The following is a 27,917-nucleotide window of genomic DNA, read 5'->3' on the forward strand; positions in this document are numbered from 1 at the left end:
TCCACATAAAAGCTCTTTAAAATCTTTTTAGTGTATGCTGATTGAAGGACTACAATTCCATCTTTCATATATTCAATTTGTAGACCAAGACAAAATTTTGTCTTTCCAAGATCTTTCATTTCAAATTCTTTAAATAGTCTACTGCTTTAGGAAGCTCTCCGAAAGTTCTAATGATATTTGAATCATCAACATACATGGCGATTATAACAAATTCAAATCCATATCCTTTTATACGGACACAAGGACAAATTGAATTATTCTTATACCCTTCTTTCAACAAGTATTCTCTCGGCGATTATACCACATGTGCCCTGATTGTTTCAATCCGTATAAGGATTTTTGAAGCTTTATTTAATAAATTTCTTGGAAACCTTAATATGCTCCAAGACAATTTAAATCTTTCAATGATATCCACTATACGCATATCAAGTTTTTCATATATTGCCAGATTAAAACCTGAAGTGACTATATCCACTATAAGAGAACATGTCTCCATATAATCAATGTGAGGATATTTACTAATTTTCTTGTGCCACAAGTCGTCTTTATGTCTATCGACTTGAACCTTTCGCACAAGAACACATTTATACCTCAATTGACTTTATACTTTCAGGTGTTGGACTATCCGTCCAACTTCACATTTTTCAAGTGAAGTCAATTTCATTGCGTATTTTTTATTTGGCCAATCTTTTATCCGTCCAAATTTCATGACAGATTTGATCTCAAGATCCTCGTCAATATTAATCATATTGAGCGCTACATTATATTAACAATATCGTCGACAATCATTTTATGTCGGTTCCATTATTACCCAATAAAGACATAACTTATTGAGATCTCTTTATTTCATTATTTTCAGGTACCTGAGCCTCTCCCATGAGGTCTTATGAAGTGTTATGTCGTGGTGCTCTTCTAGGGCACTTGCCTCCTTATTATGACCATTTTGAATATTTGCCCCTCTCCTTCTTCAAGGAGTTTTATCTTTGGAACCGATTGGTCTGTTACACTTCATGCGTGCCATAGACTCTGTCCCTCATGGACTTTATTCTATTTGGAGCATTAGCAGCTGAAATATGACATTTAGCTTTGGGTCAGCAAATGCGTCTGGCAATAATTTGTAAATGAATTATCACTTGAACTTCAAGTTTATATTTTCTTGTACGAGGATCTATATGTATTCATAATAATTCATTTCACGTATCACTTTCTCAGCTGCCCATTTTCTCCCCCTAATGTTGGGATCACCAACACATTTCCCAACCATCTTTGGGAACTCATCTTTGTGCATTTTGGTGGCATAATTAAATCATATAGCACATCCATATTTCTATATAGAAATTATTTGGTTCCTGACCCTGAAGCGATTGTGATAGGGAGAAATTTTTATAACTTGGCTAGATGCGTACAAGTGCTGCTGTATATTTAATAATAAATCTCATACCAAATTTCGTTTTTGAGAGTTTTGTTCTCATAACCAATGATTTAGCTATAATTGGAGGCATACAATTTCTGCTAAACCAACTTGGATTTAAACCAGTATTATTAAGATAAATCATCATAATTTATATTCTGGAATTGTGCTCTAATAATTTGAGCAAGCAATCTTGCAAAAACCAAACTGCAAGTTGATAACAAATGCACATGTGACCATAAAATAGACGCATCTATTAAAATCATATAATAGTAAACAGTCCACATGGCAGGTGACTGGGCCCATATATATATATCACATTTTATTCCTTCCAGAAAACAAAGGATTCAATCCCAACCTTTAACTAGTATATCATGAGAATAAGCAGCACAAGAGAATTCTTGAAGAATCTTCTATTCTTCAATATATGTTCAATGTAATTCTTAATTAATTTTTCGCATCATAATTGAACCGATATGGTCAACCGGTCATGCCAATTAATATTTATTTTAGTAAATCTCTAGTTTACTTGTGGCATATGATTCCAGCATCATGCTTATATTTGTGTAGTACAAATAGAAAGAAGATCGGGTAACCTTTCATATTTACCCGGTATGATTATAGAAATATGAAGATATTCAATCTTCCTTTCATTTATAGTCTCAATATGCCAATCACTTTGACTTATATATTTGAAACTCAAAAAGTTTCTTTTGAGACTTTACAATATCAATGTCATGAATAAGTTTATTCATCCGGGTAGTAACAAATTAGTTTTTCCGGAGTTCTTAACAACTTTTGTACTACAAGATCTTTAATCATACCATTCATATGGTAAATGTCTCCTTCACGGAGAAAATTATATCATAATAAATTGTCATGGTCAAAATCATCATAAGCAAAATCATTTCTGGCTTTAATTTTGCCTTTAATAACTTTTATAAGGCATGACAAAATAATATTTGGCATATCACATGTACGCGACCAATGACATATTCATGTAACCACACAATGATATTTATTCTCTTTATTTTACTCAAACCCCCCTTAGAGGTGAGTTGTGTGGTATTCATACAATCATGAATTGCCTGTCTTTATTCATTGCTTTTATCACATATTGCCACATTCAACTTTAGGAATGAGTTTGCATTCTCAATGCTTATCACAAGTCACATTCTCTTCAAGGAATGGATCATAATCAGCGACGTGCTTTATTATTTTCATACCTATTTGATGGTAAGCATTGCCTTCACATTTTGAAGGACTATTTTGAGAACCCTTATTGTTCTCCTTTTATAATCATAGTGATGATTATTATTATTTTGATATTTGGAACGCCCACGTTCATTGTTCAACCACTTGTCTTCATTGAAACTTATTATGCACTATTATCACATTCATTTCAAGAATGGAGCAAATCAAGTGGGACAATTTTTATGCCTTTTCATGAAAAATATATTATTTTTCTTTAGTCATCATTATATCATCAATATGGTACATTGGGACTCAAACCCAATGTCTTACCAATATAAAGGCATGTTAGGCCATAATAAATTGGGACTCAAACCCAACTCTTATCATTATGGAGCATCATGACTTGATCCCGATGTCTTATCCTCAATTAATGGCATAATAGGCTAAACAATATTGAGATTCATTCTCAAACCTTAATTTCAATCACATGCCAAGAAAGTTATACATAACTAATTTGCAACTTAGCAAATCAAATTTGCTTTCTTAAATAAGTGTACAAATCTCAAATCAGCGTAAAACTTTATTAATTATTTGTAGCATCTATATGAAATACAATTGTTTGTAGTCAGAATATTTCTTCTAAATTCTATTAGAGTTTAAAAGGATCATAAAATCATTGTCTTAATATTTATTGAGTCTCTCTCAAAAATATTGTTGTTTTCGGGGTATACCCTACCTATTGGATTTAATTTAACACCATGACTTTCATTCACTCAATTCAACCAAGCAATTAGTGAATAAATTTATCAAAAGTACACCATATAAGTAACAAAACATATATAGTACTAATACATAAATTCAACATTTATATTACCTGAAAAGTGACATTATATGTAACAACTTACCAGTTGTAGCTTGTGCATCATTCATATAAAATACTTAAAAATGGTAAGTCAGTAACAAACATCAAGTAGGTCATGGATACTCAAAAATACCTCTTCTAGTAGTCATACTAATCATTGTTTGCTTTCAAATGATACGACCATAAATTATGAAGTATACTTTCTCAATAACTGGTTTGTTTTCCAAACTTCAAAGAAGTAATTAATCAACCAAGATAAAGATGTGAAGTATTTCTTGTTTTCTTCAAGATGATTTATGCTTTTAATCAGTATGATCAATTTTATTTTATTTTTTTATTCCTTTTTTTTGGTACTATATGCAAGTGTAAAAATTCAAAAGGAAAAAAAATATTCATCCAAGTAAAAGAAAATGTTAAAAGCGGCAGGACAGATTGAAGATAGTTAACACATAAATATGCATAAGACAATTTATATAAAATATCCTTGGTTACCATGACATGCATCATATCAACAATTAACTGCTACTATGATTTTAACATATAGAACTTCGAAAATTTTATTTCATTCATGTGATATAAAGGATGTAATATTAATATGTGCTTATGCAATACAGGTGTAGTATGAAGTTGTGTGCATATGAGATTTTAAAGGAATGACAAGTATAAGATAATCATACCTTCTTACATTTCATTACTTACCATATGTAGTTTCTCTTTACATTTAACCATGTGATGATATGTATGGCTTCTAATTGTAATCTTTCTGGATGTAGGAAATTTTTTGTAAATATATATATACAATTGGTTAGAGACTCGTGCTGATAACGTGTTATGAAATAAAAGTAATTTAGTAAAACATGAACAAGAAATAGAGATAGAGAGAAAGGAAGAGATTTTCTTTTTAAATTGTGTGTATTTTCCGATCTATTACAAGACCTTTATATATGCATGAAAAGTGAAGAAAATATGTCATGGAATATGTCATTGAACATAGAAAATATGTCATTGACCATTTGAGAGAAAGATCAGAGAGGAAGAGTAGACATCCACCATATTTTGATTTTTATCGTAACAAAAGGAATGTACGTTTGGATATGTGGGTCTTTCTGATACTAAGCATATTAGTTAGAGACTAATTAATCTATAAATAACGGCTATGTGAATTTATGGGCAAAATTGAGCCCCTTTTATGACGACACGAGCATGGTTGACTCTAACTATTCGTAGGAGATAAATATAGATCATTTTGCAAAGTTCAAGAGCAAATTTGGACCGTTTTCCCTTTTCTATTTTCATATTCTTTCTAACTTCACAAACTAGGCAACCAATTAGAATTATGTTAGTTAACATACTAGTATTTTGTGAAAATGGGTCAATTGGGCCATTTACTTTGAATTAGAAAAAAATGATATTGCAAAGAGCTTTTGTGTGTTCTTTTCATGTCTGTTATGTGTAAAAATAAAATTTATTACAGAAAATATGAAATTAAAATAAATTTGTAAAGTACATATCTTATTTGTTTTATTATATATATATATAAAAAGCAAATATAGTAATTTTGGTACGTAAATGAGAGAACTCCACTCATTTTCTTCGACTTCCTTTTCAATGGCTTGGATATGACGAATCATTTGACCCTGTGAGCATTATCATTATCATAGGCGTTCAAGCTAAAATACTATTTATGAGCAAAGAAAACTCTTAGATTATGACGTATGATAGACCATAAATTCTTTTTTAAAATAACAATTTTAAAGTTTTAAAAAAATAATAAACATCAATAAATTTTATATCTTGTCAGATAACACATATATGATACTACCGAAATTTATTACTCTACTACAAATTAAACATGAACAAGTACGTCATATTTACAAGGAGATCATGAGAAATATCATACGAGTAATATGCATGTCATTATGTCCCGAATAAAGCAAGTTATATTCCAATTTATGAGTGCATCTTTTATTAGAAAAACTTAGCATAAAGATAAAACAACAATTTTAGACAAATAAAAATCAAGATGCCAAAATCAATCGATGAAAATCTACTTTTTTTTCCCCTCAATTTCTCTTTATGGATTGAGTAAATAATAATTAATTTCAGTTTTTATATTATTATTGTAAGTGTATACGTAAATTTTAGCAAAAAATTTGCTCATGAGTGAATGGAATTCCTAAACCTACCATCTAGCCGACCATATAAGTTTTTAGAGGGAATACAACATCTAACCTTTAAAATCACGTAGTTAGTAATAAATTTGATTATTATGTTAGAATATATGAGACAATTGTGCATAGAATAGAATCAACATTTATTACTCGAACAAAAATTAGCACTATCCAATTCTTTGCTTTTATAAGAGAATGAAAATAAAATCACATGAGTAATGAGTAATATACATGTCATAATATTTATTACAGAGCAAATTATATTCTATGGCCATGCATGCATTCTCTTTTTCTCGTTAATTTCTTCTTTCATCACACAAAGAATTGAAAAACCAACTTCTAAACTAACTCGTTGGACACTCTTTTTCTTTTCATAAAACCACATTTTTAGGTTTCCAAACCACTTTTTACCTTTTTTTCTCCATTAGCAAGGAGGAAAAATGATGAAAAAGGATATTTCATTTTTACCTAGGATATTTTTATTATTCTATAGCATATAAGCTTCAGAGCAGCTGGTGAAGCCCACCCAAAAGGGTAAAAATAGCACGATATAACAAGTTTTTGGAATGATCATTAAAAAATAGCCAGCGTACGAAGTCAATGAAAAATAGCCACTATTTTGCTGCAATAGAGACCGATCCAGCATAATATACTGGAGTTCGGTGCACCTGTGTATGAACTCCAGCATATTATGCTGGACCGGTATACTTTGCTGACTCCAGTATAATATACTTGAGACTGGAGCACCGGTGCTCCAAACTCCAGTATATTATACTGGACAATTATACTTGCTGGAACTCCAGTATATTATGCTGGAGTTCTAGTGTACTTATGCTGGAACTCCATCATATTATGCTGGAGTTCCAGCATACTTATCCTGGAAACTCCAGTATAATATGCTGGAGTTCAAGCATACTTATGCTGGAACTCCAGTATAATATACTGGCATATTTTTTGGGTTTTGAATAGTGTTTTCGCTCAGATTTATTTTTACATAAAAAATAGCTAAATTTCGATTACTTTTGAAACTGAGTTATTTTTAAACGACTAGTCATAAATCTGACTATTTTTTAATTTCTCCCCCAAAAGGTGGTCCTACTCCTAGCCAAGCCAACATAGAGGAAGGTCCATATTTAAACAATGGTCCAGCAAGCAGGCAATTCTTATTCTCTCCTTGAAAGACCTGAACCCTAAAACTTCAAATTCAGCGTCCATCCTCTCCTGTCCGCTCCATTTCACAGAAACCGGAGCTCGGCGCTGAACAAGTTTCGGTCAAGGTTTCTGATTTAAGGTTTGATTTCGGCAGATCAGTTTTATTGTCTTCTTCAACTAATGGCGTCTGTGTTTGCGTGTTTCTTTTTATTCTGTTGCTTCGATGAAGTGAGAGTCCTATTACATGCATGAATTAGTTGGAATTTTCTAGTTTTGGTGGTTTACTAAGGAAAAGTTATCGTTTTTTTTTTGTTTTGTATTGCTTGAAGTTCTTTGTTTGGGATATGCTTTTAGGTTTTGAGTATCTGAATACAGCTAATTTAGTTTCTTTCATGTTGACCTTCCAATCAAGTTTACATGGTCTGTTTAGCTCCAACAGTTTATCATATCAGGAATTCATACAAAAATTTTCTTTTTATATATTTATTTATCTACTTATTTATTTATTTTGGTGTCTGTCTGGTGATGAGTTTGCATCGTTTGCTATTGTTGTATTTGTTTTTGTTTCTGAGTTGCTGGAATATAAGGAGGGGGGGGGATGGCGCATAAAAGTTGATTAATGACCAATCATTCCGTTTATTTACTCGTGGATGTTGAAGCTAAAGAAATAGATTCATGGTTTAATATCTTGGTAGTCAAGGTGTTAATATTACAAGTTCACCATTCACAGCAGATATGGGGTTGAGAATGCTAGAAATATTGTACCACTGCTAAGTTTGTACTGTCAACTCGACAGACATAAAGCTACCGTTTGGGCTTTTTATGCTTTGTGAAATACTAATCTGGTGTTTGGATTGTTTTCATTGGGAATATCTGTTTAATATTATCTGATTTACTTGATAGTAGTATTCTTGTTAGCGCATATTCACGTTTAGTCTGTACTACAGTACCTTTTGCTTGTTATTGTATCTGGTGAAGTCATATATGACGTTTTATCATGGATTGCGTTAGGTAGCTTAAGTATGGCAACTGCTGAGGCAGCTGCGGCTTCCTTAGGACCTCGTTATGCACCCGATGATCCAACTTTACCGCAACCTTGGAAGGGCTTAATTGATGGCAGTACTGGGTTATTGTACTACTGGAATCCAGAAACTAATGTTACTCAATATGAGAAGCCATCTGCTTTACCCCCTCCACTGCCGCCTGGTCAACCGCCGGAAGCTGCTACACCTAAGTTGGCTCCTATACCAGGAGCTAGTACAGTGCAACAAAATGATGCTCATGGCCAACAAAGCCAGCAGGCGTGTACTCAACAAGGCCAACAAATGACACAGATGTCCCAACATTCACAAGTAACACAACAGGTACCACATGGATCACAAGGTGTTTCAATAGGGCAGCAACAAGGATCAGCAGCGGGTCCTGCTATGCAACAGGTACCCTTTACGCTGCAGTTTCGACCCCAAATGATCCAGCAGCCTGGTCATCAGATGCCATCTCAAATGGGACAAACTCCTAACCAGCCAGGCCCACATGTTTCTCAACCAATGATGCAACAAATAATGCCACAACAACTTGGCTCCCAAACACAAGCATTCCCAGGTGTACAGATGGGACAACCACATGGTTATCAATTTTCTCATCACCAGACACCACAGCATATTACGTATCCACAGAACTTGCCTCCACAAGGACAGCAAATTCCACAGCAGAATCAGCATGTTCCCCAGAATCAACAGCTCTCCCATCAACAAGAGCATAAAATGGGATTTCAGCAAAGAGAAGATGTTGATTTCCCCCATGGGAGACAAGTTGGGTTTTCGCCACAACAAGTTCAGCAAACTGGTGCATCCTCTGCTCAGAATCTGCCTGTGGGGATTGGTTCTGTTATCAGACCTCAGATGTCTGCTCAGCCTGCTCAAGCTTTGCCGTTTGGTGGGACTTCTGTAAATATTCAACAACCATCATCTTTGGGGCAGTGGCAGCAAAATGCCAATGATTCAGGTCACAAGCCACCTGGTCCACTATTTCCCGGTGAAATGGGCTCAGGTATGGTACACGGCCAGGAGCTGGATACGCCTCCAGTTGGATCAAAGGGTTATGAGGAAAACTCATTTGGAAGAGGAGGAAATGAGTATTATTACACCAGTAACATGGATGGTCGAATTAGGCCTCCGCTTCAGCAACCCAAGCTTGCAGCTATACCTATAGCAAGAAATCAGCATGTATGTTATTTCCGTATCATCCGTTACTTTTTTTTATTTAGATGTGATTTTCCATGTCCATGCATATTGCGACTTTCTTTGCCCGAATAATTTTGTCTTTTGTTAGTAACTTCATATGACCTGTTGCTAGAATCGCAGTTTTCATGATATAGTTATTGTATTTCATGCTTATTTTAAAAAGGAAAGTTTTGTGCTTCATATGTTATATTGCTTGGCAGTTTAATATATTGTACTGATAATAGTTCCCCTTGTGCATGTTTTTGTATGACATTTGCATCGCTTGTAAAATTTCTCTAACCAATGAGACAATGAATGTAAACATTTGTTGCTGCAATTGTTCATTAGGAAACGAGAATGGGTGATCCTCTGCTTCAAAATCCAGCACCGGTTCTTCCTAGTGGGTTCAATAGTACAGGTGGCCCTCCAATGCAAAATATCTATGGTCAAGCAGCTGGTGGCCCCCCATTTCCAAATCCTAACCTCATGAGGCCACCTGCAGCACTCACTGGACCTCCTGGAGCTATTCATCCATCGCCCGTTGAGGTTTACCTTCAGAAGCATGAAGTGACTGCGACAGTATGTATCCCATCATCTGTTGCTCTGATACAATTTTTCCTTCAAGTAAAGGGATGGAATCCTGTTCATGTTTATCAGTCAGTCTGGCTTCTTTTGGGCTCTTGAGAGTTGAGAGATTTTGTGTTCTTTCTGCATTATTCTAAATTATCACCTTTGCACAATGTTATCATTTAAAATCCAAGTACTTGTCATATATTTGTGGAGAAAAACTAGCATTATATCGGGTAAGATAGTCAATAGAGGAATAAGTGAACACTGCTGTTTCTTACATATGGATTGAAATTTTAAAGTAAACAAATCAAAGAAGCATTATGTGTATAATCCCCAAATTGACAACCTCCCCAAAATAGGTCGGCCATGGGGTTGAACTCAACTATCTGAGAGAAAAGTGTGTGTGGGGGGGGAGGTGGGGTTCCATTATGCTTTATTTTTTGAGTACATGCTTTAATAGATAGCTCTGGAAAATTTCAAACAATTCATGTGCTGGTTGTGTTTTGGCGAAGCACAACCAAAATGAGTATATGCTTTAATAGATATCCCTGGGAAAATTTCTATCATGTGCTGGTTGTGTTTTGTCGAAGCACAACCAAAATTTATGCTGAGGGCCATCTGACTGGTAGGGAAATTGTTTGCTGTGATGACATTTTTCCTGCCTTAGCTCATCTAATCTCCTACTTTCATGTTTTAAAAAAGCAGTTAAAGATGCTGTTAAGTTAACTGTTTCCTTCTTTTTGGCCTTGAGTGAGTGGATTTGTTTCACTAAAATCTTTTCCGTGGTCTTTCTAATTCTTCTGTTTATTGTTTGGTTATGACTTATGATCAATACTCTTTAAAGAAAATAAATAGATACTAGTGTAACATTTTATATTGTTCTCGCGTGGTATCTTCATAATCCATAATATGTAGAAGTATGTTAATTGATGAGCATGACTTACTGAATCTTTCTTGAACTTCTCAGTAGCAAGTTTGCAGTTAAGTACGCAAATACTAATAAATAATATACAGGGTCTCATCCAAGTCCGATACTTATTTTTAGTTTACAACAGAAATGCAGAAGCAAGTGTAAAGAGGCTTGACTTTGTCAAGAGTCGAGACCTTTGTTTTGATAGGGTAAATTTTATACTTAAATTTTCAGTTCCGGAGCAACTTAAAACATCATAACGAAAAATGTGGTTGCCTCCCTGGCACAAGAAAAGCAAGAAGAGGGAGCAGCCTTGACAAACCATTCTGAGACTTTCTTAAAGTAACTGGAGAAGGAGATATATACCTGTTCTATTTTTACCCATTGCTTGGCTCCTTTAAATCATTGAATATGAGAAGTTATTTTGAATCTAGTCATGTCTTTTTCTCTTCCTGTCTTCTGCTGAAGCTCTTCCACCATCTTTTAACGAGTTGTTCTGCGAACAACTAGGCTATTGGTCTTTAGGGGTTCGAATTCCTCTCCATATTTGTGGATGTGTAAATTTTTTCATCTTTCTTTTTTTGGGGTTGTATGTTAGCGGATGCCAGTGGTATATCTACAATTAAAGTTCTAAAATGTCGTATTACAAGTTGTAATTTTTGGGGGCCTTATGTTGACTACCTTGCTTCTGGTATTCTGAGTTCTAGTTGAAGTTAATCATAGAATTGTTTGCATTTGGTGTTATTTTCTTGCTGTCGATCATTGGTATAAGCTTTGTGGTTTAGATAATCTTGAGTACACTTGTCTGTGTTTCATTTGCTATCCAGGGGTATCATTGGTTATTCTGAAAAAAGTTGGTCCTGATGTTAACTTAATTGCCTAGGGTGGTGATGTCCCCGCTCCATTCATGACATTTGAAGATACTGGCTTCCCTCCAGAAATACTCAGAGAGGTAAGTGTTCTTCTCAATCTTGATCAGTTGTTGGTTATTCGAAGGATTGTAGGATCTGCTTTGTCCCATTTTGATTTTTATTTTAAGAACATGCCACAAGCTTATCAATTGTTGCTTGTCGCAGGTGCGATATCTGCTCCACAGGAGGAGCACATGTCGTACGCTGTAATGTTATCCTCATAATTTGGCAACAACTGTTCTGAGTTTTTGAGGCTGCAAAATGGAAATTGGAGCCTCTCTTGCGTAGCTCTTGAAGGGTAGTTGGCCCTTCAGACAAATTCCAATAGATGACTGGGTTTCTAGCTTATTGCTCCGGGTCTTCTGTTTTAGTTGCTCCCTTTTGTTGCCTGGAGTTGCTTCAGTAAGCAACTGCATCCCATGTGTTTCTTTAGGATTTTCCTTCATTTTTCTATCTTTGCCCTTTTCTTTTTTAAAGATTAAATTAGTTTTCATGCTACTTGCTTCAGTATTCTGCTTGAAGTTATTAACTGTGTGTTGATGTTTTTACCATTTGTTCTCTAGATATTCATTATGTGTCATCTTTTCCAGATTCATGTTGCGGGATTCACTTCGCCCACTCCCATTCAGGCACAAACATGGCCCATTGCATTGCAAAATAGGGATATAGTAGCCATTGCCAAGACAGGTTCTGGCAAAACATTGGGCTATCTGATTCCTGCATTTGTCCACCTTAAGCGACGCCGCAACAATCCTCAAAATGGCCCAACGGTACTGGTTTTAGCTCCAACACGAGAGCTTGCAACACAAATACAAGATGAAGCGCTTAAATTTGGCCGAGCTTCAAGGGTTTCTTGCACAGTGAGTTGATATATGATAAGTTTGTCATTTTTGCTCTGTTACTTTCTTGAGAAGATATCGATCAACTCTTTTATTTCAGTGCTTGTATGGAGGTGCACCGAAGGTTCACCAGTTAAAAGAACTAGAGCGCGGAGCAGACATTGTTGTTGCAACTCCTGGTCGGCTTAATGACATCCTTGAAATGAAAAGAATTGACTTTAGGCAGGTTTCTCTTCTCGTGCTAGATGAGGCTGATCGAATGCTTGACATGGGTTTTGAACCTCAGATCCGCAAGATTGTAAATGAGATACCCCCACAAAGACAAACACTTATGTACACAGCAACCTGGCCCAAAGAAGTGCGAAAAATAGCTGGCGATCTTCTTCGAAATCCTGTTCAGGTTAATATCGGGAATGTTGATCAGCTTGCAGCAAACAAGTCTATCACACAGGTAATTTGGAGCAGTTATTTTCACACTCATGTACGCTGCCTGGAATATCCATGTGAAGCAACCAGCTTCTGTAGCATCAACACTTAATTGCCCTTTATTTGTTTCCAGCAAACTTCTCCAACACTTCGTAACTGGCTTTAGGTTGCCATGGTCTACTGAAAAATGATCTTTTCTGGTTATAAATGTTGCTCCCTTGATCTTTGATCTTTCGATTTATAAATTGCAGATATGATAAACAGGTGGTGACACTGTATTTTCATTATTACCTAATATATTGTTCTCTTTCTTATGCTGTTTTGGTGTCTGTTTCTTGGTTTCTGACAACATAATAACATGATTCCCTTCCAGATGGTTATCAATTTTGAAACATTGATAGAAGGACTCTAGATGCAAACACCAATTTATCCATCTAATTGTTGCTTGCTTTATAGGGAGAAGTGAGAATGCTGACATGAGTAACGAAAAATTCTGTGAAAAGCACGATTGCCTGCCAGTGGAAGGTTATGACATCTACTGTAGTGGGTGCTGTTATGTGTTGTCAAACAAGTGTTCCCCTTGTGTTAAATGCTGCAGTTTCATTCTTTTTCCTTCTTTGTCTGGGGTATTTCATCAGCTACTTCTCTTTTTATCTTTCCCCCTTTTTACAATGTGAAATACTTGTGCAGTACGTTGAAGTAGTCCCGCAAATGGAGAAGCAGAGACGGTTGGAGCAGATTCTTAGATCCCAAGAAAGGGGTTCTAAAGCTATTATATTCTGTTCCACAAAAAAGTTGTGCGACCAACTTGCACGCAGCATTGGCCGAAGCTTTGGAGCCGCAGCTATTCATGGAGACAAGTCCCAGGGTGAGAGGGACTGGGTTCTCAATCAATTTCGCTCTGGTAAGACCCCAATTTTAGTAGCAACTGATGTTGCTGCTAGAGGACTGGACATACCCGATATAAGGTGAGAACCCCCTTTTTCATTTGATGTTCTTAGAGTTTGGACATGTTATCGGGATGTGGAAACCATTTTCTGTTAATGAGTGCTGCTAAATATTATGCTCTGTGTCTGCCTTTTATTTGAAATTGTAGTATCGTAAACCATTTATATCATTTTAAGTTCTCACTATGGTGCAGAGTGGTGATCAACTATGATTTTCCAACTGGGATTGAGGATTATGTTCATCGAATTGGAAGAACTGGTAGGGCTGGTGCAACTGGTATTTCATACACCTTTTTATCTGATCAGGACTGGAAATATGCTCCAGATCTGGTTAAAGTTCTGGAAGGCGCAAACCAGCACGTGCCTCCGAATGTAAGAGAGATGGCTTTACGTGCTGGTGGCAGGGATAGAGGTGGAATGAACCGATTTGATCTTGTTGAGGGTGATGGTAGCCGCACACGCTGGGATTCTGGTGGCCGTGGTGGGATGAGGGATGGTGCGTTTGGTGGCCGTGGTGGGATGAGGGATGGTGGGTTTGGTGGCCGTGGTGGGATGAGGGATGGTGGGTTTGGTAGTCCTGGTGGGATGAGTGATGGTGGGTTTGGTGGCCGTGGTGGAAGGGAGAGCAACTTTGGTGGCCGTGGTGGAAGGGAGAGCAACTTTGGTGGCCGTGGTGGGAGAGATGGTCACTTTGGTGGCCGTGGTGGGATGAGGGACAGCTATTTTGGTGGCCGTGGTGGCAGGGGTGGTTGGGACAGGAATTCTCGGTATGATAGCTCGGATATGCGAGGACGTGACAGAGGCCGAGGGCGTGGGCATTTTGACAATAGAAGAGACATGCCGAGTCGGAGTCGAGCAAGAAGTTACAGCCCTAGTCCGGAGAGGGTGCGAACATGGGGTAGCCGAAGTAGGAGTCGCAGCAGAAGCAGGAGTCGCAGCAGAAGCAGGAGCTATAGCAGGAGTTACAGCCGGAGCCGCAGTTATAGCCCTAGGCATAGTCGCAGCCGCAGCCGTAGTCACGATAGATATCAAAGGAGACCACGCCAATCTAAATTCGATCAGATGGAACCAGATCCAGGGATGTCAAATGTTCAGGCTGCTCCATCTGGGATGCCTCCATTGCCTGTAGGTGCACCAATTGATGGATTTTCTGGAGCTGCACCAGTGGAATTTAAACCGAATACAGAGGTAGCTCCAGAATCTGGTATGTCGCCCATGTCTCCAGGAGCATGAGGAAATGGCTTTACAGGAGTTGAGCCCATAGAGCAGAACCCTTGAATTGGTAGCTCCAGTTGGTTGCTATCAGTGCATTTCTACAACCTTTGGAGGTGCTGCGGAGTAATCTGAATGATGGTTCTATGTATTTATTCTTGAAAGATGACAGTAGATACTATGTCGAGTTTGAGTGAAATGGATATTGCTGCTGCAGCCATTTGCAAGTGCGATGGACTTAACTGCGCCTTGTATGTCCAGTAATTTTCAGGCGGTTTCCCTGGAGGAACGTTCATCATGGACGGAGACATCCATGCTTCTCTTTGGTCTGGTTTTGATATATTGCCCTCTTTCAAACTGTTACCTACTCTCTTCTCCAATCTTTTCGTTGAGGACCTTATCCCATCGTTAATTTTTTCTTTTGGAGGGGATGGGGGTGGAATTCGCGTATGGTTTTGTTGATCATCTTTATTGTCATCACAATTGCTTATACCTGATATCAACTCAATTGAGTTATCATTTTGAAATCGGAAACTATTTGGAACTTGTAGCTGTGTAATGATGTTTTGCATTTTTTATTACCTCTTCTGCTTGATGATGGTCCATCGAATAGGTTTAAGGTTGTATTTAAAATTTGTTATTCCCTAATACAAGTGCAATCTAAGAACAAGTGCAATTTGTTCGATAAATTTTAATTTTCTTTGGTAATCAAGTTGGGTTACTGATTGGGCCTATGGATATTATCTCCTAGGCCACATCTTCCCGAGAAAGGTCCCAAAATCAAACATTTTGAGGAGCTATCTACAATTCTAAGTTGGAGCATCAGTCCAATTAAAGACTTCCAGTTTTTGGTATATTAGTTCGGCAAGGCGCTGATAATTGATTTATTAAATAAACGTCATCCAAAATGGAGTTCGTTTTCTGTATTTTGGGAGCTTTGATGGCTGGCTTTACTTAAGCTAGTCTTTTCTTTTGCTTCATTATTATACACCATTGCTATACTACCCCTTTAGGGGTTGTTTGGTAGCTGGTTATGGTAAGTTACTCATGTATTAGGAGTAACATAACTAATACCATATTTGGTATTTTTTTTTTTTTTTTTTTTTTTTTTGACAGCATATTTGGTAGCTTCTAGTTACTTTGTACTTAAGCAAGCATAACTAATATTCTGTTTGGTTGCTTTTTCTATTGGGGGTATAAGTAATATATGGATGAGTTATACTACAAATCTATGCATTATTTATGCAAGGTAAAATATATTAGTAATAAATGGATTAGACAATCAAATGATACAATACATAAGTTACAAAACCTTATATAACTAGTCCCTTCATAATTAAACCATGCATAACAAAATCTCGTGTAACTAAACCCTGCATCACTAATCCCTATATAACTAATCCCTACAGAACTAATTCATATATTACTAATACCTGCATAACTCCAACCAGCAACCAAATGACCCCTAGGCATTAAACATGTTTTTGGAATATCGTGTCATGCAAGTGTCATTTCCGTGCACTTTAAAAGATTTAGAGCATGCTGGCCAAACTCTAAGAAGACAAAAATGCTTTTGTCCAAAAAAGTATTTTTTTTTTTTTTGCAAATTTGAGGTGTTTAGCCAAGATATAAAAGTATTTTTGAACAGTAGCGAAAGCAGTTTTTTTGCTTTTGGGTAAAAGCTACAAATTCTAGCTTCTTCCAAGAAGCAGAAGCAGAAGCAGAAGCAAAAAAATAATTTTTTCAAGATAAAAATATCTTTACCATAAAATTATTGTAACACCATGCAAAATTTTCAAGTGTTTAAAAGCCATTAAGAAGATCAATGTGTGTTATATTCATTCGCATATGAACGAGATTTGATGATATGAAAGATATTACTTGAACATGATAATATGTGTACGAGGTGTATCAGAAACGGTTTATAGTCTAATAAGAGTCCTAAGAATAAATCAAGTTGGAAAACTATATGATGGACTAAAGTTTCAAATGAGTTTGCACAAGATCTGACTTTAAATGAGCACAACTCTCATGATATAAAGAATTATGTGGTGGAAGACCTATCAAATGAAAGCTCTATAAGTCTACTTTCCTACGCGTTTACTTACGAGGTTGATTGATTTTATTCCAGAAATATTTTAGGTTGATTTAGTCCCTTTGGTTCTTGGCTTAGAAGCCTAAGTTGAAAATATTAACTAAACTTTGACGGTTGTGAAAACGACTCCGAAGTGGTATTTTGATGGCTCCAATAGTTTCGTATTGTAATTTTGGACTTGGGCGTTTATCCGGAATCAAATTCGGAAGTTCGTAGGTTGATTTGTGTTGTTTTGCCAAAAATTGACAATTTGAGGTTTAGAAGTTTGACCGTAGGTTGACTTTTAACTATCGAGTTCAGAATTTGATTTTGGGACTTAGAATACGTCCGATATTTAGATTTTTTTGGAAAAATTTGGTACCAATTGGAGTTGATTTGATAGGATTCGAACGCTTAGTTGCAATTCTAGAAGTTCTTGAACTTTACTTTAAAATTCATGCGTTTTGGCATTCGACTCGTAGTTCTAGATGTTATTTTTGCGTTTTGATCACGCTAGCGAGTTCGTATGATATTTTTAAACTCGTATGGATGTTTGGATTTGGAGCCCCGAGGGCTCGGATGAGTTGGGCGTGATTCAAAATATTTTGGACTGGAACTGTAATTGCTAGTGTACTGGTGCTATGATGTTCCAATTGCGAGCACCAACCTTGAAATTGCGAAGTGTATAGAGGGTGGTCTGATGTCACAATTGCGACCTTCCCCTTTGCATTTGCAAAGTCAACAATTCTGAGTTGGGGTTGCATTTGCGACCACTTGGTCGCTTTTGCGATGATAGCCAGCTTCGCAATTGCGAAGCCTTTGTCGCAATTACGACTTCTGTTGAGGCTAACAGGGTTTGCAAATGCGATCCCTGATTCGCAGTTGTGAGAGATTGGAAATGTGAACCCTATGTCACAAATGCAATATCTGCAGCTGGACATAAGGGCTGGAAAGTCGGGATTTAGTCTCATTTATCATATTTTAGAACCCTAGACTCGGTAGGAGGCCATTTGGAGAGAGAATTTTCATCTACAAATATTGAGTAAACAATTTTAATCAAATTCCATCTATATTCCATGATTATACCTTAGATTTAACATCAAAATTATGAGAATCAAAGAGGAAAATTAGAAAAAATTTGTCAAGTTTTTGAATAGTGAAGAATTAAGTTTTGAGAGTCGATTTGTACTCGGATTTGAAAACAAAGTACATATATGGACTTGTCGGGTTATGAGTAGTCAAAATCTACCCTTCGACCCGGGTTTTGACCGGGCGAGCCCGGTGTTGACCTTTTGAGAAATATATAAAGATCATAACTTTATCCATTGTAATTATATTCTCTTGAATTGTTTGATGTTATTAAGTTAAATTTTGTTAGATTTGAGCCGTGTGGAGGCAAATTTTAGGGAAAAGCTATTTTCAAGGGCTGAGTTGGCCTAGTTGAAGTAAGTATCTTGCCTAACTTTGTGTGAGGGAATTACCCCTTAGGATTTAGATTGATTGTGCTATTTGTATTATGTGAATATCATGTACACAAGGTGACGAGTGGGTATACCGACTATATTTGGTAATTGATCGGTTTAGGTTATTTAGACTATTTCCATGCCTTTAATTGAATTGTCATAACATGCTATATCCCTCATTGTTAATCTACCCTTACATGCTTTATTTGACATTGTTAACACTTGTTTTACCTCTTACTCGTTATTTTGCTCTTATATGCTTTACTTGAAGTCATGACCTTCCTTATTGTCTTGTCACTTCTTATATTGTTGAATTACTTTTATTTGAAGTTATTATTTCGTGGAATATCTTCTTGTTGAGTTATTGGTGTTGAAGTGTAAAAGTCGTTATCAAATTGAGGTGAAGTTGTTAATTGTTGTGATATCTTTCTTGTTGAGCAATTCGTAATTCATTTTGTTATCATTGAGATTCTTGTACATATTCTAGTTAAGCCATGGGCTATTTGTTGTGGAAACATTGTTATTGTTGATTCTTTTTGCAAGTTGTGGCATATGGGCACTTGTGGTGCGGGTTGTGATTGTGTTGTGATATTGATACACATGTGGTGGTATAAGGCTAAGGGTTGATACGGGTGAGATAAGGTGGATTGATACACGTGTTTGCTAGTGGGGGGGAACTACTTGAAGCCACACAATGAGATAAGGTGGGCTAAAATATGGGCATGCATTTCTGGAAAATGATTTTTAAAAACTAAATATAAGGCTCCCACGGTGATATAAGGAAAGATTGTGATTGAAATTGTGAAATGTGAATATGACAATCACATAGATGGTGAGGAGACACACTGCTAGATACCTCGATCAGACATCGCACCCCCTGCTAGAGCTGCAAGAGATCGGGTTCGGGTCCGGGGCTGAGGCTGAGGAGGGGCGCATGGTGCAGCTAGAGCACCTGCCTGAGCGGCGACTGAGGAGCCACTAGTATCTCCGGTTGGGGGATAGGTACCCGAGGTGCCTGCTCTCACCCCTACACTTTGGGAGACCTTATCACAGTTTATGAGCATGTTCAGCGCTCTAGGGGGATTGATTCCCCTCACACCATCTACATCTCAGGATGGGGGATGAGCCAGACTTCCGCAGCCCGTACCCTAGAGCAACAGGTCCATGTTGATCAGGTCCCGAAGGTTATGCCAACACAACTTGTTGTTCCGGTTTAGCCCAAGGTTAGGGCAGTGACATCTGAGGAGGAGCAGCTTAGACTTGAGAGATTCAAGAAGTATCAATAGAGGATGCACAGGGTTTTCTAGAGAAATGCCACCGTACTTTTTGCACCATGGGTATTATGCAGATGAGCGAAGTTGCTTTTACTACATTCCATCTGTTAGGAGCAGCATATCAGTGGTGGCAGGATTACGAGGAGGGTAGACCAGCCGATGCAACTACGAGGAGGGTATACTTTGCTTACGAGGCTACTAGGAGGGTATACTTTGCTTCGCACATTATCTTGTAATGTGGCCCATGGCCAGAGTATGGCATTACATGTTCAGAGCCTCTCAATCGTAAGTGGTACGCAAGGATATGTAAGGCACCGGGTGCCGGTCTCGCCCCCAGGATTGGGGCTTGACACGTTCGTCCTCGAATGGGTATAGAATCATAATTGGAGCCTCAAATAGGTGTGGATAGCTGCTCCGCATCTCCCGCTCGGTCTCCCAAGTAGCTGCCTTGACTGACTGACCTCTCCACTATACTTTCACTAAAGCTAAATTCTTTGATGTAAACTTTTGAAACTCCTGATCCAAAATATCCCCCAGCTCCACATCATTAGTCAAATCCCTATCTAAATGAACCATGTTGAAGTTCAAAACATGAGACGGACCACCGAAATATTCCAAAGCATGGAAACATGAAAACACTGGGTGAACACTCGATAGACTAGGAGGTAGTGCAAGCTTGTAGCCACCTCTCCAATCCTCTCAACCACCTCAAAAGGGCCATTATACCGAGGGCTCAACTTGCCCTTCTTTCTGAACCTCATAACACCCTTCATGGGGAAACTCTGGGCAACACCTAACTCTCCCACCATATAGGCAACATCACGAACCTTCCGATTGACATAACTCTTCTGTCTAGACTGTGCCGTGCGAAACCGATCCTGAATCAACTTAACCTTTTCAATAGTATTTATCCTAAACCAAGTCAGCACCCAATAGCCTAACCTCACCTGGCTCAAACCAACCAACCTGAGACCGACAACGCCTCCCATACAAGGCCTCAAACGGAGCTATCTGAATTCTCATTTGGTAGCTGTTGTTGTAGGCAAACTCTGCAAGCGGTATAAACGGATCCCAAGAACCCCAGGAATCCATGACGTAAGCACATAGCATATCCTCCAATATTTGAATGATGCGCTCGAACTGTCCGCCAGTCTGAGAATAGAATGATGTACTCAACTCAACCCGTGTGTCTAACTCTCGCATCACTGCTCTCCAATACTGAAATGTGAACTGTGTGACCCAATATGAAATAATGGACATTGGCACACTGTGAAGGCAACCAATCTCACGAATATAGATCTTGGCCAACCACTCCGAAGAATAGATAGTCCCAACTGGAATGAAATGCGCTGACTTAGTCAACCGGTCCACAATCACCCAAATAGCATCAAATTTTTTCAAAGTCCGTTGAAGCCAAACTATGAAGTCCATGGTGATACGCTCCCATTTCAACTCAAGACTCAAGCCTCTGAAGAAAACTGCCCAGCCTCTGATGCTCGTACTTTACATGCTGATAATTCAAGCACCGAGCTACAAACTCCACTATACCTTTCTTCATTCTCCTCTACCAATAGTGCTGCCTAAAGTCCTGATACATATTTGCGGCAACCGGATGAATGGAATACCGCAAACTATGGGCTTCCTCAAGAATTAACTCACGTAACCCATCCACATTGAGGATACAAATCCGACCTTGCATCCGCAACACCCTAGCATCCCCAATAAAAACCTCCTTAGCATCACCATGCTGAACTGTTTCCTTAAGGACAAGCAAATAAGGGTTGTCATATTGACGCTCTCTGATGTGATCATATAGAGAAGATCGAGAAACTACGCAAGCTAGAGCCCGACTAGGCTCCGAAACATCTAACCTCACAAACGAATTGGCTAAGGCCTGAACATCTGATGCAAGCAGTCTCTCACCAACATGAATATATGCAAGGCTATCCATACTCACCACTTTTCTACTCAAGGCATCGACTACCACATTGACCTTCCCGGGATGGTACAAAATGGTAATATCATAGTCTTTTAACAGCTCCAACAATCTCTATGCCTCAAATTTAGATCCTTTTGCTTGAACAAGTGTTGTAGACTTCGATGATCCATAAATACCTCACAAGACACATCATAGAGATAATTCCTCCAAATCTTTAATGCATGGACGATGTAATGCAACACAGTAATGAACTCATGTACTTATACTCTCAGAGTACACAATATCACTCAGCACGCTCAATTGCTCAACACTCTCGATCCCTCATCACTCTCAATCACTCAATACTCGCACTCGACATTCACACTCAACACTCAATGATACTTGCACTAACTACTGGTATGTCAGACTCTGGAGGGGAAGATCCTGCCCAAGCGCTAATATAAGCCAACATAACATGCTGTGACATGCATCTTGATCCCTGTATACGGTAAAATCGAAGGGTCCAATTTTCCATCATTATGACACCTTGAAGGCTCGAAATCATGGTTGAGTTTCATCCCTCGAGGTCCATCGACGCTCGACCTCGGGACAGTATGAGACCGACGGTAACAGGAAGAAAATGGGGAGTTCCCAAGGCGTGAAGCTAGAGCCAACAAAATCTGTCAGGCTAGTTTGAGCCTATATCATGGAATTAACTAGGTGTCATATCTCCATATCTTTGTAATAAATGCACTTATACTATGTTGGGATTCCCCCTCATATATAAAGGGGATCCTTATCATTTTGTAAACGTCTGTTGCTCAATACTAAATACACTAGAACATTTTTTTTTGCTCTCTAACACATTCTCTTGGTCTCATTATCTCATTTATTGCTTGTTACTGGCCATAAAGAGCCGTCTTTAATTTATTTATAACTGTTAATCTCCATCGACCACCTTCGATAGCTCCCAGCCGAGCTTCAGACTCGACCCCGAGACCCTCGAATAGGAAAGCTCGAGGCCCCAATTGTCAGCGATTCGGTTTGGTTAACATCTCATTTTAAGCTCTTATCTCGTTTCTAAGTCTTTCACGTAGCATCAACTGCCTAACAACTAGCATAAAAATAGATCACGTATTTTTAGAACCACTTAATCAAATTTAATTGTTATTACCATTTTCACGGTAAACAGTTTGGCACCCACCGTGGGGCTAAAAATAATAGTGATTATTTTCTTGCTGGTTTAACTACATAACGCAAGTTATCTTTCACACTTTTTCTTGCCCAAGATTTTTGATTTCAGGTCAAAATGTTCGATTCAGTGAATAACAATCTTGAGAACCATGGAGAAAATGGTGTAGACATTCCAGGTGCTGGTGTACCACCACGAAACCCTGAGAACGCACCAGAACCGATTTTTGTGGACACGATCCCACACGATGCTCAACACATAGACGTATGCTCCCACACTAACAAGAGCGTGCACCAAGGAGACCAACAAGAAGCCCAGGAAACCCCGGCTAGGGAAGAACGGGAGGTTAGCCTTCACATTATTTTTGAAATGTTGTAAGCACAACAACTAGCGATTGCTCAGTTGCAAAGTCACCAGAAAACTCCCAGCACGGTAGCGCTGGGGACGGCTCCCCCGACCGAGCAGGTACCGGAGAGGTCAAGCAACAAAGGGTCGGTAGCGAACCCCGCCATCGTAAAGATGCTCGAGGACTTCACAAAGAGGATCAAATCGAGCGAGAAGAAGATAGAAGCCAACGAGAAAAAGGTCGAGACCTACAACTCCAGGGTCGACAAAATTCCGGGTGCACCGCCGATCCAGAAAAGTGTGGATTCGAAGAAGTTCATACAAAGGCCGTTACCAGAGGAAGCGGATCCAAAACCCATTCCAAATAAGTTCAGAATGCCGGACCTTTCAAAATACAACGGGACCTCAGACCCCAATGAGCACGTTAGTTCTTACACTTGCGCAGTGAAGGGCAACGTCATAAATGACGACGAGATCGAGTCTGTCTTACTAAAGAAGTTCGGGGAAACACTCTCTAAGGAGGCCATGATGTGGTATCACAACCTAGCTCCTAACACCATAGACTCATTTGCCATGCTGGCAGATTCCTTCATAAAGGCACATGCTGGTGCCATCAAAGTAGCAATAGGGAAGTCTGACGTCTTCAAAATCAAGAAGAGGGAGAACGAGATGCTGCGAGAGTTCGTATCTCGCTTTCAAATGGAGCGAATAGAATTACCACCAGTCTCCGACGATTGGGCAGTACAGGCCTTCACTCAAGGTTTGAATGAGCGAAGCTCGGTGGCTTCAAAGCAACTAAAATAGAACCTGGTCGAATATCCTGCCGTGACCTGGTCAGACGTTCACAACCGATATCAATCAAAAATCAAGGCCGAGGACGACCAACTAGGATCCCCCTCGGGCTCGGTATACCTAAGCAAGCTTCTGGCGAAGGAGCTAAAGCCAAAGAAGGAAAGGTACCAGCCATACACCGATGACAGGAGAAACGACCCGAGGCGTAACTTACCCTGCAATAAACGAATGATGGACCGAGGCAAAAACCCTCGAGGATTCGTCAACAAAGCCGAATTCGACAGGAATACGGGGCTAATGGAGGTACCTCACTTGTCGGAGTATAACTTCAACTTAGATGTATCAGACATCGTGTTCGCCATCAGTAAAATCAGAGACGCTAGGTGGCCCAAGCCTATGCAATCAGATCCTTCGCAAAGAAATCATAACTTAGTTTGTGAGTTTCATAACACGCACGACCACAAGACTGAGGATTTCCACCAGCTCCGAGAGGAAGTAGCCAGACTACTCAGTAAAGGTCATCTCCGAGAATTCCTCAGCGATCGGGCCAAAAACCAATTTCGGGAAAGAGAGGCGGCCAAGAAGAACGAAATGAATAAGCCACAACATGTCATCCACATGATCTTGGGAGGCATCGATGCCCTACAAGAGCCCGTGATGAGAAGAACAAAAATATCCATCACCAGAGAAAAACTAACTCGGGATTACATACCCGAGGATTCCCTCACATTCAGTGATGAGGACATCGAGACCTTGTCTCAGCCCCACAACGACGCACTGGTAATCTCTTTTCTTGTAAATACATTTTAGATTAAAAGTGTACTTGTGGATCCAGTCAGCTCGGCCAATATTATCAGGTCGAGGGTGGTAGAGCAGCTCGACCTGCTTGACCAAATCATACCCGCTTCTCGAGTCCTCAACGGATTCAACATGGGGAACGAAACAACAAAAGGGGAAATCACCCTTCCAGTCAACGTGGCCAGCACAACCCAAAATGCCAAATTCCATGTCATCGAGGGAGATATGAGGTACAACGCCTTACTCGGAAGGCCGTGGATACACTGCATGAGAGCAGTACCATCCACCCTCTATCAAATGATGAAATTCCCCACAAAGGATGGGATTAAGACCGTCTACGGGGAAAACGTGCGGCGAACGATATGTTCATAGTACACAATGTGGCCTCGGCACCGGTACCTCCACCTTCGAAGGAGCCAAAGGATAAGCAAACAGTAAAATAGCAATAACAAACTGCACTCCTGGCTATCCCCGACTAAGCAAAGCAGGGGACTGTACCGCATCCTCATCACAGGCGACTGAAACATATCAGGGCCCGAAACATCGCCGATATATTCTACACTAAGGTATGACTGTATCCTCTCTCTTTCAATTATATTCAACGCTGATCTGAGTGCAGGTATCCGATTGAAACGGCCAAAGCACTCTCCAACTCTTAGGCCTTAGGTTTCAAAAAGCATGCGTTGCACTCTTTTCCTTCGACCGAGTTTTTATTCCAAAAAGGATTTTATCGGCAAGGGTTTTAACGAGGCAACATCTATGTGCTACCTAAGGAAGATCCAACAAGTATTCAAGGCTTCGTTTGCAACCAGCCTCAAATACTAGGGGCCATCTCCTAGGAAGGTCACCTACTCGGAGAAGCCAAGATACGCCAAATAGGGGCTCAATAGGAAAGTAATGTACCGGGCCAAACAGTCAAACGAACTGTGTCCGCATAGAACAACTTAGCCCGCAACAACAAAACGTATATATTTGTACCAAATAATCAAATAATACTTCCCAAATGCATTTTGCATTTCAAGGAAGCTCGATATTTTTGCAAAAAAATGGCCCCAAAGCCGAAAGGCGCCCTGAACACTCGGGGACTGGCATCAACAACTTAAAACAATGCGACCTCCGGGTCGGAGCTCCTAACTCATAAGCCCTCAATGAGGCAACATCAAGATCACAAAGAGGCTCCAGAGCCAAAAACATCACGAACACTCGGGGACTGGAGTCAAAAACTCAAGACGACATGACCTCCGGATCGGGAACTCCAAAATTGTAAGCCCTCAATGAGGCAATACTGAGTCTGCAAGTAATGGCTCTCGAGACAAGAAACCCTCGATGACTCGGGGACTGTCATCAATCGCCATCTCCATCGACTTATTAAAATGCGTGGCCGTAAGGCCACATGCGGGCAGCCTCGATCTCGTAAGACCTACTTAAGGCAACAATATCTGTAAGACCTCAATCAAGGTATGAACAATACTTGTACCAAGTATCCAAAACTATAAGACCTCAAAGGCATGTAAAACTTGTAAGGCCTTACTAAAGGCATAAACCCGATCTTAAAGTTTCTGCTATATATCGAACTTGTAAGACCCCTAAAAAGGCATACCCTCGATATAGATGCTGAAACTAGTTCACTCGGGACTTAAAGGCTCCAGCCAAACAAAATGTCTCTGGTCACAAGGCTGTACCAGCCAAACTAACATGACTCGGGGACGCTCGACCGTCGCTACAAAATTACAGGCCTTCAATTACTTCGAATATACTTCGGAAAGAACCGGTTAAACAAGCTACCTTCGACATAGGCAAAAGAGCTTTGACAACGTAAGCTCCTAAACACTGGCTTCGAGATACTCAGCCTCCGAGCCAAACCTCCCGAGGTGCTAGATCATCGCCATATAACGACTCACAATCAAGGTTTTTATTAAACCGTTGAAGAGTCGGGCAAACATTATTTCAAAAAGTCCTTAACGAGGGAAAATTAAAGCCTATATTAGAGGTCGCATCGACCCAAGACGTAAGAGCCACTGTCGCCAGCCCACATATATAAAAGGTCGTACCGACCCAAAGCGTAAGAGCATAAGGGCCAGCTTGCAATTCAAAAACTTGAGGGTCGAATGAGCTTGAGTCAAAACCCGATTCGGATACTAAACCCAAAACAGTTAACTGAATATGCCTAAGAATAAAAGCGTAAGAGCTCAAACGCCGGCTTACTCTAAAAGGTCGCATCGACCAAAAACGTAAGAGACACTGTCGTCAGCCTAAAATTCAACAACTTGACGGTCAAATGAGCTCGAGTCAATGCCCGACTCAAGGATTGAGCCCAAAACAGTTGACCTAAATATGCCTAAGAGTAAAAACGTAAGAGCCATTGTCGCCAGCTTATACGTAAAGGTCGTATCGACCGAGCGCGTAAGGGCCTACAGCCAGCCCAACGAGCCTCAAGGCCATACCGTGAATCTAAGGATTCCCCTCAACTCAAAGACCAGTTCATCTGGATAGAATCAAGGCAAAAAGAAATGCAAGAGAAACAAAACCGTGAGGTTTCCTCTTTACACATACATGCAGAAATATACAAGCTCCATTTACAAATGTGCTTTGAAAATGCCATATACAGAATCGGAAAGCAAAATCTACATCCCCCTTGGGGGCTATGTCCCGTCGGTCTCATCTTCGCTATCCTCGACGTCGGATAAAAGTAACCGAGCACCACACTTGTCCGCCCTCGCCCGCGTCAACTCTTCCTAGATGTCAAATCCCCTAACACAGATCTCCTCGAGGGTTTTCCTCCGAGACTTACACCAATCATATTCTTTGCTCCTATCTTCGTAGTCAAGGATCTTTCTCAGCTTAGCTTGAGCATCGGCAGCATCCTTCAAATAGACCGCCACTTTCTGGTCAGCCTTAGTTTGGCTCATTACAGCTTCAGCTCGGGCATCCACAACCTCGACCTTTACCTTCAAGAGCTCAGTATCGAGCTTCGTAATCATATCTATTCGAACCAAGCTATTATCATGAGCTAAGCAAAGTTGAGCCTCAAGAGAGGAAGCTTTAGCCAGAGCACCTTTCTCTGTCGAAGCCTGAGCATTCACCTAAGCCTTTAACTCATCATACTTGCGATTGGCTCGGTCAATCTCGTCCTGAAGGTGCTCCAAGCCCTTCGCCTTCTTCTGCAACTAAAATAAACAAAACATTAGCCTCAGGAGCTAGAAGGAGGAATGCACACTCGCTCGGAACAAAAAC

General features: G+C 39.4%; 2 protein-coding genes across 3 annotated transcripts; one reads left to right on the forward strand and one right to left on the reverse strand.

The window, feature by feature from the left end:
* Positions 1-6,797: 6,797 nt before the first annotated feature.
* On the forward strand, positions 6,798-15,373 carry LOC104217693 (DEAD-box ATP-dependent RNA helicase 40). Of its 2 annotated transcripts, none has more exons than XM_070156745.1 (8): positions 6,798-6,929; positions 7,802-9,015; positions 9,361-9,591; positions 11,376-11,444; positions 11,994-12,263; positions 12,343-12,693; positions 13,359-13,636; positions 13,810-15,373. In XM_070156745.1, the coding sequence occupies exons 2-8, from the start codon at positions 7,813-7,815 to the stop codon at positions 14,846-14,848; spliced, it is 3,441 nt and encodes a 1,146-aa protein (XP_070012846.1). In that variant the 5' UTR covers positions 6,798-6,929; positions 7,802-7,812; the 3' UTR covers positions 14,849-15,373. The 2 variants fall into 2 exon arrangements, with proteins under 2 accessions (XP_070012846.1, XP_070012847.1); XM_070156746.1 differs by having other exon boundaries at positions 6,800-6,929; positions 7,806-9,015.
* Positions 15,374-21,202: 5,829 nt separating this feature from the next.
* On the reverse strand, positions 21,203-21,589 carry LOC138878285 (uncharacterized). The gene has a single exon (XM_070157952.1). It carries the CDS (start codon positions 21,587-21,589, stop codon positions 21,203-21,205), a length of 387 nt encoding a protein of 128 aa, XP_070014053.1.
* Positions 21,590-27,917: the final 6,328 nt, after the last annotated feature.

The sequence above is a fragment of the Nicotiana sylvestris genome, chromosome 9 (assembly GCF_000393655.2).
Source record: "Nicotiana sylvestris chromosome 9, ASM39365v2, whole genome shotgun sequence".
Taxonomy (NCBI): Eukaryota; Viridiplantae; Streptophyta; class Magnoliopsida; order Solanales; family Solanaceae; genus Nicotiana; species Nicotiana sylvestris.